This window comes from Canis lupus, chromosome 2 (assembly GCF_003254725.2).
Source record: "Canis lupus dingo isolate Sandy chromosome 2, ASM325472v2, whole genome shotgun sequence".
Lineage (NCBI taxonomy): Eukaryota > Metazoa > Chordata > Mammalia > Carnivora > Canidae > Canis > Canis lupus.
Window position 1 is genome coordinate 55,224,019 of NC_064244.1, and position 14,332 is coordinate 55,238,350.

The following is a 14,332-nucleotide window of genomic DNA, read 5'->3' on the forward strand; positions in this document are numbered from 1 at the left end:
AGGTACCCGACTTTATGCAGAGAAACTGATAATAGGGTCTTAAAAGGACCTTCTGGGCCAGGAAGCCGTGAGCGACAGTTGGGTGATAAGCCGGAGTCTGGAAATCGAAACGGCTTTTCCACAAGGCCACTTGCAAACTGTTGTGCCGTTTTATTTGCACTTATGTTCTGCTCAGTCCCCAAGGACGTGCTGATAAACGTCAGCACGGTAGAGGTTTCTTTCTTGGCTGACTTGTATTATTTAAAATGATGTTAGTATGATGTTAGTTTAGCGTGTGCTCACAAGCTCCAGCGGTGCTGCTCCAGCAGCACGTGCTGCGACGATGGCCATGTTTTGTATCTGGACTGTTCAGAATGGTAGCCAGTAGCCACCTGTGGCTACTGTGTGTGTGATGTGTGACTAGCGTGACCGAGGAGGTGACTTTTATTTAATTTATTGCCCTGGAGGTTCCCTTTGTATTGTTGGCCATCAAGGCATCAAAAACCACACTGGCCAGTGGTTCACATACTGAAAATGACCGTTGGTTGCAGAGATGATGCTTTGGGGGTGGTGGTGGGGTCATCGCTGGTACGTTTATCCAAGCCAGTGCCTCCGAACCACCTCAGTGAGTCGTAGGAGGACATTCAGGGTGATGGGACATTCACCCCTGCTCTCTGTGGGTGCTGCAAGCGCCTCCTGGGGGCGAGTATCAGTTGAAGGGCTGGGACTTTGTTCAAAGGGAAGACTATATGTCAGTTGAAGGCCTGGGGTCCAACTCTGGTGCTGAGTGAAGAGTGGAACTTCTCATTTTGGGGTTTCCTTCACATTATAGGCAGGTGGACTGGAGACTGAGAGCAGAGCATTCGGACGAAATGGATTTAGAGAACATAGATGAAGTGGGTCAGTAGAGAAATTTAAGAAGGAAGAAAGTCCATTTGCCCATTTCACTCAAGTGTGCAGGGCAAAATATGATTAAGAATAGAAGCTTGGTAGCGGGGCCCCAGCAGATGCTGTGCCAAGGAGAAGGTGGTGGCATCAAGCCTAAGCAAGGGGACAGCTGTGGGAATGTGGAGGGAGGGCGAGCTCCAGCTGCCTTCTTGGAATCCCACCCACAAAGGAAGGCGTGCAAACCATGACTGCATCAGCAAGGTTGGAGATAGCTTGAATTGCTGCTGCCTTGCTAACTCTACTTCTATTTTTTAATTTTTTCTTAAAGTTTTTGTATGTTTTTTAAAGATTTATTAGACACGCAGAGAGAGAGGTAGAGACTCAGGCAGAGGGAGGAGCAGGCTCCATGCAGGAGCCCGATGCGGGACTCGATCCCAGGACCCCGGGGTCACGCCCTGGGCTGAAGGCGGCACTAAAGCACTGCGCCACCCGGGCTGCCCTAACTCTACTTTTAAAAGGCTGAATTGGACGAAATAAAAGTGTGTGTCTGGTTAGCAATTACGATTTCCAGTTAAACGTTGAGTTTGTCCTGGAGGCCTGTGAAACAAGATGCCAGCGTTTCGGGCAAGTTACAGAAGCTCCTGGAAGGTGACACCCCTGCTTCCTTAGCACGGGACACTCGGGAGCGTGAGTGGAGTTGGGTGCGTTGGACCAGGTTCAGGGACGCTCAGAGCGATGTTGGTTTTCCTACCATGATTTATCCGGTGTGTCCCGCGTTGGACGGAAGACGGCTTGAGCCTGACTCCCGTGGAGCGTACGTGTGTGACTGGGGTGAGTGGAAAAAATGAAGGCTTGGTGAAGTCAGCAGCGTGAGAGTGTTTCAGCGTTCCTGGGGGACTGGGGAGGGAAGGGGGGACGCCCCCCCCACGGGGAGGCAGCGATGGGATGGGAACCGCAGCCTCTGCTAGGGGATCACAGTGCTTTCCAGCTCTGGGCCCAGGCTCGGCTGCAGCACGGCTCCAGGTCTGGCTGGCCACCGCGCCAGCCAAGATCCCGGATCGAATATTGTGCCACAGAAGAGTTCGGGAAAAAATAATCTTAAGTTGTGGCAGCAACACATGCTCACAGTAGAAAAAACTGTGAATGTGTGGTCCCCCTGTGCTTCTCAGAGTGAGTGCATCTTCAGCACATGGATTTGAGCTAAGCATTTAAAAATCCATATTTTCTGTATACCGTCGCCCCCCAGTAAAAGCCAAGCATTTCGCTTGGTGCGTAACAAAAGTCACAGGGTTCTCCAGCAAAGACGTGCTGCTTGTGTTGAACTCCAGGAGATGATACAGTGCTTTCTAGGAATTTCGAGGAAGATCCTGACAGTCTCTGATTTTCGCCTAAGGCTACGCTATTGCCATCGTGCTAGCCGAAGTGAACCAGCAGAGGCTTGTTGTTCTGGCATTAGGGGTCTTACCTCCTCTTGTCTGTTCTTTTCAATGACTTTTTCCAAGAATGGTGTCCAGCAGTGTTCGAAACCGTGGTCTCTGGTTGTCACAATGGAGCGGAGAAGCAAAACAAGTCCTCCTCCTCTTTCAGTCTTGGTGTGATTGTCTTGGAACTTCTGTGCACATTTGCACGTCTCAGGTTTCAGAAAATCAAGTCTTTACTCCTGAGGTAAACATAAGGATACTTCAGTGTCTATAATGTACAAGAGAATACAGTGAAAGGGAAACTTAATATTTAAGCTGAAACTTAATGAAAACTTATATGAAGTTCTCTACTGTTACGACTTCATTTGATCCTTACAACTCTTTATAGTGTGGATGAGACAACTGAGGATCGGAAAGTACAAGTGACTTAGGGTCACTAAGTAAATAAGCGACAGAGCCGCTCTCCAAGCCCGGATGGTATATGGCTCCAAACCCCAGAGTTTTCCTTTTTAGCTTGTGGCTCCTTAAAAATACGAGTATGACATAGCTCTTGTACTCAAGGCATTTTTGGGTCTCACTGGAGAATAAGAAAACTGTACAAATACTGTAATTCAAATCAAAATATAAATACTCTTCTAAGGAAGATGAATTTCACCAAGATTGAAAGGTGGGTGACATGTTGTGATGACATGAGGAGGATCAAGGGAAGCTTCCCTTTCACATGGTTCTTCCCCACAGCTGAAAACTCCAGGCAACAGCGCCTGCCCTGGGTGATTGTAACCATACAGAGGTAATTTTCTAAGGATTTTCTAATTAAAAGAGGCACAGGCAGCCCGGGTGGCTCAGCGGTTTAGCGCTGCCTTCAGTCCAGGGCCTGATCCTGGAGACCCGGGATCGAGTCCCACGTTGGGCTCCCTGCATGGAGCCTGCTTCTCCCTCTGCCTGTGTCTCTGCCTCTCTCTCTCTGTCATGAATAAATAAAATCTTAAAAAAAGTATAAAAGAGGCACAGTAAGACTGATGAAATTATTCACACTCTTGTATTGTAATAGTTGCATGATATCTGATGAGAAAGTGGCCTTGGGATATATCCTTGAATTCTGCTAACTGCAGTTGGAATCAGCCAGGGAAAGCAAAGGAATCAATCCATTGACTATGAATGAAACGTAAATACCATCTTGAATTAATTTAAATGCAATCATATTGGCACAACAGGGGAAAAAAAAGTTAATTACTCTAGAAAACAAGGAGGGTAAGTGACCCACATTTGGGAGAAATTCTTTGTTAAGCAAGAAAATGAGCTGTCCTAAAAATAGAGGTGTGCAAACAGTATTTTCTACTTCACTTTATGTGTTAAATGAATGATATATAGATGGTCAGTGGCAATCCTGTCATTCTTTAAGAATGTTAGTAAATCAAATTAGAAAATCTTATTGAGCTTCTCACATGTACTTTTTTGTTGTCAGAATAATACTCCTGTCGATAATCAGTTTATAGATAATTGGTCAACGGGACCTGTGCTTTGGGGAGGACTAGATGAATATGAATCTCCTTGGCACCCCAAGTACTAGAAATGTGTTTCAGAAGGATTTTTTTTTTCGTGTTTCTCTTGGGATTGTCCTGCCTTTCTTCTGATCTACCAGTCATCACGGTCAAGAGAGGGGCAGCTCTGGTAGTTTGTTGACCTGGGATTTATCCTCATTAAGTGGCTCTAAAACTTAACCATGTGTGAAAAACGAGAAAGATAATGTTATCTCCTGATCCAACACTTCCATTGCAGTGTGATGATTGTCTAAACAGTTGGAGTTTCCCTTTCTTTGGTCTACAGACCTCGCCGAGGCAGCCAGGAGTCCATGGATCTAGGTACACCCGGGGTATTGCCTGGAGCCTTGGACAACAGTGGGCTTTGTCCCCTCACAACTACTGCTCTTTTATCTTTTCAGATAAAGATACTATTGTGATGAATAAAACACAAATATATTTTTAAACCCTTGATACAAAGCTACAGGAACTCCTGTGAGCCGTGTATTTTCTATAGTGTAGAGAATAGAGCCAATGGTAGAGGACATAGCCATTGTGTGGTGGCTGGTGCTGCCGGGTGTAGCCTGCAGAGTTGTCGAATCACTGTGTGCACCTGAGACTGATATCACATTGTGTGTCACCCATACTTTTTTTTTTTTAAATAGGTTTTTTTTTCTTTTTTTAAAGATTTATTTATTTATTTATTCATGAGAGACACACACAGAGAGAGAGAGAGAGAGAGAGAGAGGCAGAGACACAGGCAAAGGGAGAAGCAGGCTCCTGCAGGGAGCCCAACACAGGACTCGATCCCGGGACTCCAGGATCCCGCCCTGGGCTGAAGGCAGGCGCTAAACCCCTGAGCCACCCAGGGATCCCCTGTGTCACCCATACTTGAGTCAAAAAAATTCTTTTAAATACATATTTTTAATCAGTCTATTAAATAACATTTACAGGTGACATGTAAAGAAGCTTTTCCATCCACACTGCCAAGAGTAGTGTAATCATTAATTCATTTATCACATGCCTGCAGTGTCCCTGGTACTTTTCTAAGCTGTAAAACTGAGAATGAATGGAAACACTTCAAGATTTTTTTTTTTTGTAATTTTTATTTATTTATGATAGTCACACACAGAATGAGAGAGAGAGAGGCAGAGACACAGGCAGAGGGAGAAACAGGCTCCATGCACCGGGAGCCCGACGTGGGACTCGATCCCGGGTCTCCAGGATCGCGCCCTGGGCCAAAGGCAGGCGCCAAACCGCTGCGCCACCCAGGGATCCCCACTTCAAGATTTTATTGTATTATTTTATTTTATATTAAAGGTCCACGTGCACTAAAACTGTCTTACTTGATGTAAGGACTGAGAATATTTTTTTAAAAAGATTTTATTTTATTATTTGAGAGAGAGAGAGAGAGAGAGAGGCAGAGACCCAGGCAGATGGAGAAGCAGGCTCCCTGCGGGGAGCCCAACGCGGGACTCAATCCCGGGACCCCGGGGTCAGGGCCCAGGCCGAGGAGGACGCCGCACCGACTGAGCCCCCAGGTGCCCCCGGTAGAGGCAGGTCAGGTGAGGCGCCACCGCCTCAGACCCGCAGGCCTCCCCGTTATTCCCACTCTTGGTTTCCTGGGCGTCGGGGCATCACAGGAGGCGGCTCGTGTCGCTCGGGCCTTCGTGGGGCAGGTGGCTGGTGCTCACGGGGTGGGGCCTGGGCCAGGGCGGCCTCCCGGCGGGGAGCCCACAGTCCGGGGCACTGAGGGGCGGCTCTCCGGGTGCCCAGGGCCCTGTGTCGGTGCCGGTCCCGAGACGGTGGAGCCGACGCCCCGACTGTGCAAAGCGGAGGTGGGTGACTCCTCACGAGGGGAGAGCGAGGGATGCAGAGCGTGGCCTTGCTGAGCCCTGGACCCAGCCTCCCAGGGGCCACCCCACTGCCCGTGGCGCGGGACAGACCGCTCTGGAAGAGTCTGTGCCCCAGGCGGCCTGAGCTCCCCAGCTGCCCCGCACATGGGCCTCCGCCCACCAGCGACACCGGCTCCAGAGCCAAACAGGCGCCTGCAAGGAGGCTTGTCTTGCATGGTGGGCGCTCCCTCGGAGCTCAGGCCCTGTCTTCACTTCCATCTCCGGCCCAGGGAAGAGGGGGGTTAATGATTCATTGGCTCCTGGTGACCTTCTGGATAACTGGGCGGTGGTGCCCCGTCCCCGCCCCCCGAGGTTGGCCTGGTGTTGCAGCTCCTTCCCCAGCTCCGTGCTGGCTGCCTGGAGGAAGCCTGGCCTCCCCGGCCTCCCCGGCCCCTCCAGCCCCTCCTGCGTCTCCGGCCTCCCTGGCCTCCCCGGCCCCTCCAGGCTCCTCGGCTCCTCCGGCCACCCCGGCCTCCCCGGCCCCTCCAACCTCCCCAGCCCCTCTGGCCCCTCCTGCCTCCCTGGCCTCCTCGGCTCCTCTGGCCCCTCCAGGCTCCTCGGCCACCCCGGCCTCCCCAGCCCCCTCAGTCCCTCCGGCCTCCCTGGCCCGCGCCGGAGCCTCCCCGCAGCCCTTGCCCTCACCCCGGGAGACTGGCCCCTGCCGGGGACACCCGGAGCGTCCCGAGTGTCCTGGCGCGTCTGCTGATTTAGGCGCCAGAGACATGGACTCGGACTCGGACTCCCCTTTGAACTACTCGTGGCCGTCCTTCCCCAAGATGAAGACGCGCCGGAGGGCGGCCAAGCCAGGTAGACCCCGCAGCCTCCCCTCTGACCCCCGGGGCCTTGCAATCCCACCCCTTGTCCTCCCTTCTTCCCCGGCTCCCGGATGAGGTGCAGGTCCCTGCATGTTTCTGTGCAGCTCCCCGGCTGGGGCCCCCCAGCTGGGGCCAGGAGGTAAAGCTGCCTGCTCCTCGTCCGGCCCTCGGACTCGGACTCGGCGTGAGTTTCTCGGTAGAAGCCGGGGGCGGGCGGGCGGCTCGGGAGAAGGACGGCCGTGGTGCAGCTCCACTCCAGCGGGCAGCTTGGCGTCACCCCGATGGGGGGTCCCGCTGACCCGAGGAGCTGGGCGCTCACGCCGCCCCCGTCTCTGCTGCGTTTGGGTTCCCACCTGGGTATGAATTTTTTAAGAAAAGATTCTTTACGTAAGAAGGTTTATACTTTATACTATTGATTTTATAGTTACTCCAAGGAAGGGATTTTGAGGAAGTGATTTAGACAAGAAAGCCTGCGCGTATCTCCAGGGGATCTAGTCACACATTAAAAAGTTTATTCGTAATTACCACGTATGCAAAAGGCTTTGCTGCCAGAGGAAAAACGCGTTTACGTGCAGCATGATTAATAATGCAGGGCGCTTATACCAGCTTTTCCTCCTTACAACTCATTCCTGCCACCCAGGCTTTAGAAATGAAAAGACAGGGACCCCTGGGGGGGGTCAGCGGTTGAGCGTCTGCCTTGGGTTCAGGGCATGACCCCAGGGTCCCGGATCGAGTCCTGTGTCGGGCTCCCTGCATGCAGCCTGCTTCTCCCTCTGCCTGAGTCTCTGCCTCTCTCTCTCTGTCTCTCAGGAATAAATAAATAAAAATCTTAAAAAAAAAAAAAGAGAAAAGACAAATCGGTGCTAGGCTACAGCGGAGGTGTCCTTGCTGCGCCATCCTCAGCTGGCCTTGGCAGGCGGGCTTGTTGCGGTCTGAGGTTTACCGACAAGAAGGCCCGTAACCCACCTGCCCCTTATCGTGTGTGGGGAGTTATGTGGTGGTTTTTTAATTCAATGACAAAAGAACATTTTCATGAGCTTGAAGGCAGAAGGGATGTTTAAGACTGTATGTATGTATGTATGTATGTATGTATTTATTTATTTATTTATTATAAATAAGAGAGAAGCAGAGACCCAGGCAGAGGGAGAAGCAGGCTCCATGCAGGGACCCCTACTTGGGACTCGATCCCGGGGTCACACCCTGAGCCGAAGGCCGACGCTCGACTGCTGAGCCCCCAGGGCCCCAGAAGGGATGGATGTCTGTGAAAGTGGAGCTCTGTATCCGCTGGAACAGAATGACCCACTGAGTCACTGCCGCTGAGCAAAATGGCGGATGGCAGTTATCAACGTACCTGGTTTGCTCCAAGTGTGTGCATGTGCGTGTGCGCGTGTACTTGCTCTTTGGCTAGAATCAAGCCCCCCCGCCCCCGGAATAAGACTGGTTAACCCCCCAGGGCTGGTAGAAAGCCTCAAGCTCAACAGAGTCACCCTGCTACTCCGCTGCGTCCTTGACACTCTCTTCCTGGGGACTTCAACACGTCGCCCAACATTGCACTTCTCTGTGGTCGTGTTTTAGAGCTTTGCTCCTTCTCTGCGGGAAGGGGCCGTGACAGCTATAGCTTTCCATTAAATGGTTCGGTGGGGAAAGGCTTTACCCAGGAGGGAGGGCATGCACACGCATGGAAACGCAAGCCGGGACACACGCAGAAAGTGGAATCCGAGTGTTAACGGTCGGTACTTCTCGGGAAGGATCATGCGTTGGGGTTCCTTGTGCCATTCTTCTGTCTTTCCTGGAAATTTGAAATTATTTCCAAATAATTTTTTTAAAAAATCCCAAATTCTGAAAGCGGGGAGATGACACCATGTCATCGATTCTTTGGAGTGAATATTTTTCCCGCCCGGGGAGGACTGCTTGAGGGCTGGTTGCCGTTCTCTAAGACCGTCTGTTTTTTTTCCCTAAGACCGTCTTTGCGCTCGTCATAACTCATTTCAGTTCGGGGAATGATCTTCATGTGTTTTTGCGCGTGGCCCACCGACCGGATGCCCATGTAGTTGGGGGCCTGCGTAGCCTAAACGACCTGGAGAGAGATGTGGGATTAATGATTACAAGACCCGTGGAGGAGCTTGAGAGCCCAGTGGCGTTGGAGGGAGAGAATTAATCACGCTCGCCTTTGAAATCTGAAACTGGAGCACAGCCAGTGTGAGCTGCAGCAGAGAGTCATGACATAGCTATGCTTAAATCAAACTCCCTTCAAGTGAAAGCAGGTACTTGGGATTTGAAAATAATTAACTGCTTGCAGCGAATAAATGACCAGTGGGAATAACGTTGGTTAGCAGCTAGGAGCCGTCTGTGTCCCCTGTCTGCTTTTGTCGTTAGATGATCACGGCCTAGTTTGGTCCCACCACACTATTGGGTAGCCAGAGTCCCAGAACCACAGGCCTTGGGGAGGACCTGGTCCCCCTGCCTCATTTTACAGATGAGTGTGATGGGTCTGGAGAGGGTTATTCATGGGTTCAACAGGCATTTCCAGAAGGGCAGGCATTGTCACCCAGGATGCGGGGAAGCAGGCATGTCCTGCCCCTGCTTGTAGGGCTGTTAGTCCTGAGAATGGATCCCACGTCTCCCAGGGTCCAGCTATGCCACCTCGGTGTCAGGGGAAGAAACCCCAAGAAACCATATTATTTTTAGCCCGGTGGCTTGTTAGTGCCAGGACGGTGGTTTCCGCTCTCTTACAGGATATGATCCCATGATTTCTGTCAGTCTTTAAAACCGTGGTGGCCTGTATTTCTTGCTCATCCTTCTAGTTGCACCGACACATATTCTTACAAGGTAAGTTCTGGTCACTTGGAGGGAACATCAGGAAGGAATTTTCCGCCATATTAGGTGAACTTCACCTATTTTGTTGGAAATATTCATTTATTCGCTGTAATAATGCTTTCTCTGTCCCGATCCCCCTTGTTTAGGATTCAGTCTCTTAACACTCCATCCTGTCCTTATCACTGCTCTTTGATGGATACACGTGGCTGGTTTGGTTAGAGACCTGCGGAGCTAGAGTTGGATAAAAGGGAAACCTAGATTAGTAGAAACCTACCAATTCGCACACCAGCTACAAAGTGAATCTAGTGCTTGCTTATCCTCGTGCTGTCAGATGGAAGAAAAGAGGGTTAACTCGGAAGCAGGGCCTTTGGAAGTGACCGTGTCTAGAAGGGAATGTGATCTGTGCGGAGGGTGAAAGCATTTAAAACCAAGCTGCCCCAGAGATCTCCTGGGGCTCTCGAAGCTGCCCCTTGTCGTTCCATGGGCAGCCTCAGGACGGGCTGTCCCGGGAACCCTGTGGTTAATGATTGGGGTGGGCTGTGGGCTGGAACCCATGACCGTTCTGCTTCAGAGACTCCAGGAATGTCTGGACTTTTGTTTTGTTGGTTTCAGTAGGAGATTGAACCAAGAAAATGTTTATAAATCAAAGATTTAAAAAAATGCAGGGATTGGACCTTACCTAAGTTAACCGTGATTAGTCTTTAATCTTTAAAATGCATTCTTTGATATAAATCCTCAGGACCCAGGGCCTTTCACCCACTTAGGCGACTTGTGCGCCTGTCGTCTACTCCAGCTCACGTCTGTGCCTCTCTAACCCTCTCCCTCCAGGTGCTGGTGCACAACTAGCCTGTGGTTGACCAAGGAGGCTGGGCCTCACGGAAAGCTTCATGACCTCAGAGGGCGTAGGTAGCTCTACATCTCGTGTAGCCATAGTCACCATACGATTCATGTGCTGCTTTATGAATCGTCAGCCTTGGTAGGCACTTTGCATATAGGAGGTCTGGTTCTCAAAGTAACTCTCTATGATAAGTAACACCTGTCCTGCAAGCAAGGCACCTGAAGCTTCGTGAGTTTTTTTTTTTTTAATTTTTTTGATTTTTTAATTCATGACAGACACACAGAGAGAGGCAGAGACACAGGCAGAGGGAGCAGCAGGCTCCAGGCGGGGAGCCCGATGGAGGACTCAATCCCAGGACCCCAGGGTCATGCGCTGAGCCCAAGGCAGATGCTCCACTGCTGAGCACCCCCCTGCCCCCCTCCGGCCACCCCAGGCGTCCCAGCTTAGCTTTCACGCGATTCCTATGGCCGTGCCGGGACACTCAGGGAAGAGTAACCCCGTTGGAACAAGGAAGGAGAATAAATAGATGAGTGACATGCAAATAAGATGAAAGATCCGTATGATGGAAAAATGTGGTGGCCCCTCCGCATGTCAGCGGTGGATTCGAGGCCCAGCGCGGGGAAACGAGGGGTCCAAGATAAAGGCCGATCCCCGAGGGGCCAGCCCTACACCCAGGATGCGGTTGAGGGGTCCCTCTCTGCCAGTGGCTGTGCCCACCCAGGTCGAGGGCGGGGCTGGAGAGCCTCAGCGCAGCCACCTGCGTGCCTTGTGGCTCCTGGCATGAGAAGAGGTGTAGGCCAAGGCTGCAGGAGGGAGCAGTGGAGCTGTCGCTGTCTGGAGGCCTGCCCGGGAGCGGGAGAGGCGGCAGGACGGCCGACGAGGGGGAGCTCTCCAGGTCGGGAAGCTCCCAGCTGTGTCCCCCAAAGATGGAGCTGGCAGGCTGGAGCTGCGAGGAGTGGTAGCCCTGCCCAGGGGCAGGTGGGAGGGCCCAGGTACCTTCCGGAGGTGGCCGCGGTTCTCAGCGGCCAGTGACTCCTACCTCGGGGCCTTCTCCCTTCCGCGCTTACCCCTCTGCCTTTCGTGGGGCCCCGTTGGCCGCACACGTCGGCTTCCACGTGCGTGTGTCCAGTTCCAGGTTCCCCCAAAGGAAGCTGGCCGCCGCGGGGGAAATAAGGCACCGCAAGAATCCCTACTGGGGAAGAGCGACGTCACCCCAAGGTGACATGAGCTGCCGAGCGTAGGCTCACCACGAGGACCGTGTTCGCGGGGGGAGCAGGGAAGTTTGATTTCCAGCTCTGCCTGGGGCCTTCCTGGGCCAGCAAAGGGAAGGAGGCGGGTCAGGAGCCCCTCGCCAAGCGACACACTGCCTGCCCCTCGGGCTCCCTTTCGTTCTTCGCATTGGTGGCTGAGTGTTTGAAATGGATTTTTTGGGTGGGGGTGGGGGATGAGGAGCTTGGATTCCTTACAAGTAGAAGGAAGGCGTTATTCCAGTTTGTGACCCGACGGGCAGGGGTTCCGCACCCCCTCTCCGGTTTGGGGCAAGACCTAGTGGTGGTTTGTTGAGATATGTGAAGGCGGAACGTGCTGAGTCCCATAGGAGGGGTCAGGAGAGATGAGCGTGGAAGGCCAAGGTGGAGAGGCCTGTCGGATTCAACGGGGACCTGTATGGCCAGTGGAGGTGGAGGTTAATAAGCAGATGGTCCCCCAAGCGAACGAGTAGAGCGGGACGTACATAGCGTGTGTCAGGGTGTCGGGAGGAGCCCAGGCTCCTGCACCATTGACTCCCGGTGTTGGGGGAATGGAGGGACGTGCCCGGTGCTCGGGTGCCAATGACCACCGCCTGTCCACTGCCCGACTCTATTTCGAGGGTCCCGGCCGCTGCTCCGGCCAAGGTCCCAGGGTGCTGCTTCCCTGCGGGGCGACCGTGCCTTCCCAGGTACTGGCGGCAGGGCATCCTGCTCACAGTAGTCCTCCTGGGCCCATCAAGGCCTGCCCGGGGCCCATCAGACTGGAGTTTTGAGGGATGCGCCTCCCCCGGGAGCAGCAGCACCTGGAGGTGGGGGGAAGCCATTCGCCGGGCGCAGGCAGCCATGCCCAGGGAGAGACACCTGCGTGACATGGTCCTGCTAGGTTCCAGACCCTCGTTCTGTCCCCTGAGGTCCCGGTGCTGACTCCGACTTGTCTCTGACTTGTCCCGTGAGATGCAGCTTGGAGGGTTTGTTTTCTGCAAGACTACCCTGAATACCCCGAGTTCATCATTCTTTTTCTCAAAATATTTTTAAACGTTTTTTTGTTTCACTATGATATGTGTCTCCTAAGCCCCCATCCCCTCCCCTAACTGCCCTATGGAAACCCTCAGTTTGTTCTCTATAGTCAGGAGTCTTGATTTATCACTGTCTTTTTTTTTCTGTTCCTCTGCTCATCTGTTTTGTTTCTTAAATTCCACATATGGATGAGATCATACAGTATTTGTCTTGCTCTGGCTGATTTTGCTGGGGATTGTACCCTCTCCATCCATGTTGCTGCACGTGACAACATTTCATTTATTTTACGGCTGAGTGACATTCCGTTGTTTGTATCTACTGCATCTTCTTTATCTGTTCATCAATCATCAGATACTTGGGCAGCTCCCACAGTTTGGCTCGTGAGAATCCTGCTGCAGTAAACAGGTGTGCACCTGACTTCATCCTTCTGGCTTGTGCACGTCTTTATAAGAGCCGCCTCACTAGTGCATCACAGCTGATAGTGAATGTCTCGCCCCAAGACCCTGAACTCTCTGAACACAGAGCCGAGATGCCCTGTTTTCACACCTCTACTGCCTGTATCACAGGAAGCAGGCAGCAAATATTGTGAGCGTATCTTGCTACAAATTTACTCACACACTGCACTCAGATGCTTCTCATTTTGTCTTTCTCTGTTTTGTCCATAAGCGAAGTGATCTTTCTTACCAAGTCCTATACTCCAGGCAGTGGGAACAGGAAAGGGTATATTTTAGTCTAATGTGTTAAACTTGATCTGATGCAATAATAAAAGCCATTCTTCTTGGTAACTGTTCAGCCTCTTTAAGTAGAATATCCAGTTGCTCCAGTGCCTTCGTGGTCTTCCTCTTTCTTGCCAAGCTGGTACTAAATGTGATTTTCTGGTGAGGGTAGGGGGCAATTGGTGGTGGATAGATGGAGGCCTAATCCTTGAATGCCCCATGCATCCTCCTGGGGTCTGCTGCAGATCTGCTGCCCCGGGCTCTGTCCTGAGGCATGAATGCTTTATTATGGGCTTTTATGATGTCTATGACCAACATCTGGCAATTGGATCCTCTCCCTGGTGCTCATCTGAATTTCTCCCGGTGAATTCTCACTCAGTGACTTGGCTTCACCCTTGTTATACTGTAGAAGACTTGCCACCTATGTCCCAGACTGCTGGCTCAGATGCTTTGCTAAAAAGCTAGGCTATAGGGTCCTTCCCTTGGTGCCAGGGTGGCTTCCATGGCAGGCCACAAGTACTCTCTTCAGCCATTATTATGCCTCTCACAGGCCTGTGGGATCTTAGGGATCTGTTCTCACCACGTAGGCAACTGGGAGGAGCCCTGGAAAGCTGGTCTTTGCTGGCCCTGCTGCCTGAACTTACTCTCCTACTGAGTGTTCCTGGCAGTGGCTTTCTTTGTGAGGCTGTGGGGCGGCCTGCAGAGTGGTCTCCTCCAGAGCCCCACATGGAATCACACCTGCCTTCACCCACCTACCTTCAAGGGTCGCTCTGGCCTATCAGACTGTCCCCCACAGGCAAGGAAACCACATGTCTCATCTCTTTGATCTCTGCTGTCCCTGCCAATGAAAACCCTGGTTATGAACTCTAACAAATGTCATATCCAGCTGTCCTTCGTCCTTACCTACCCAGTTGCTCAGGATAATGGAAGAGGATTCAGGGGAGTTTCCCCAACGAGGAGAAACCCAGAACAGTTTGGAGGAATGCCAGGCAGTACTTGGCTTTCATCATTCGTTCATCATTCATTCCACATGTCCTTGTTGAAGACACAAAGAATAAGTGAGAGTTATTTGAAAGTTGGGAAGAGAGTAGATCTTAAGAGTTCTCATCACAAGAAATAATTTAGGATGAGGGCTGTTAACTAGACTTACCGTGATCATTCTGCAATATGTATAAATCT

At 51.9% G+C, this 14,332-nt stretch overlaps 1 protein-coding gene across 20 annotated transcripts in view; it reads left to right on the top strand.

Moving 5' to 3' along the window:
- ARHGEF28 (Rho guanine nucleotide exchange factor 28) overlaps window positions 1–14,332 on the top strand; it is a 289,007-nt gene that overhangs the window by 162,170 nt on the left and 112,505 nt on the right. The window contains exon 1 of one of the 20 annotated variants that reach the window (XM_025446884.3): window positions 6,000–6,510. The exons of 17 other annotated variants lie outside the window; for them this stretch is intronic. In XM_025446884.3, coding sequence (XP_025302669.1) covers window positions 6,426–6,510 — 85 coding nt within the window. In that variant the 5' untranslated portion in view covers window positions 6,000–6,425. Of the gene's footprint in view, window positions 1–5,999; window positions 6,511–8,865; window positions 9,348–14,332 lie in introns of those variants that run through there. 2 more of the 20 variants (XM_025446885.3, XM_025446886.3) reach the window with 2 other exon arrangements.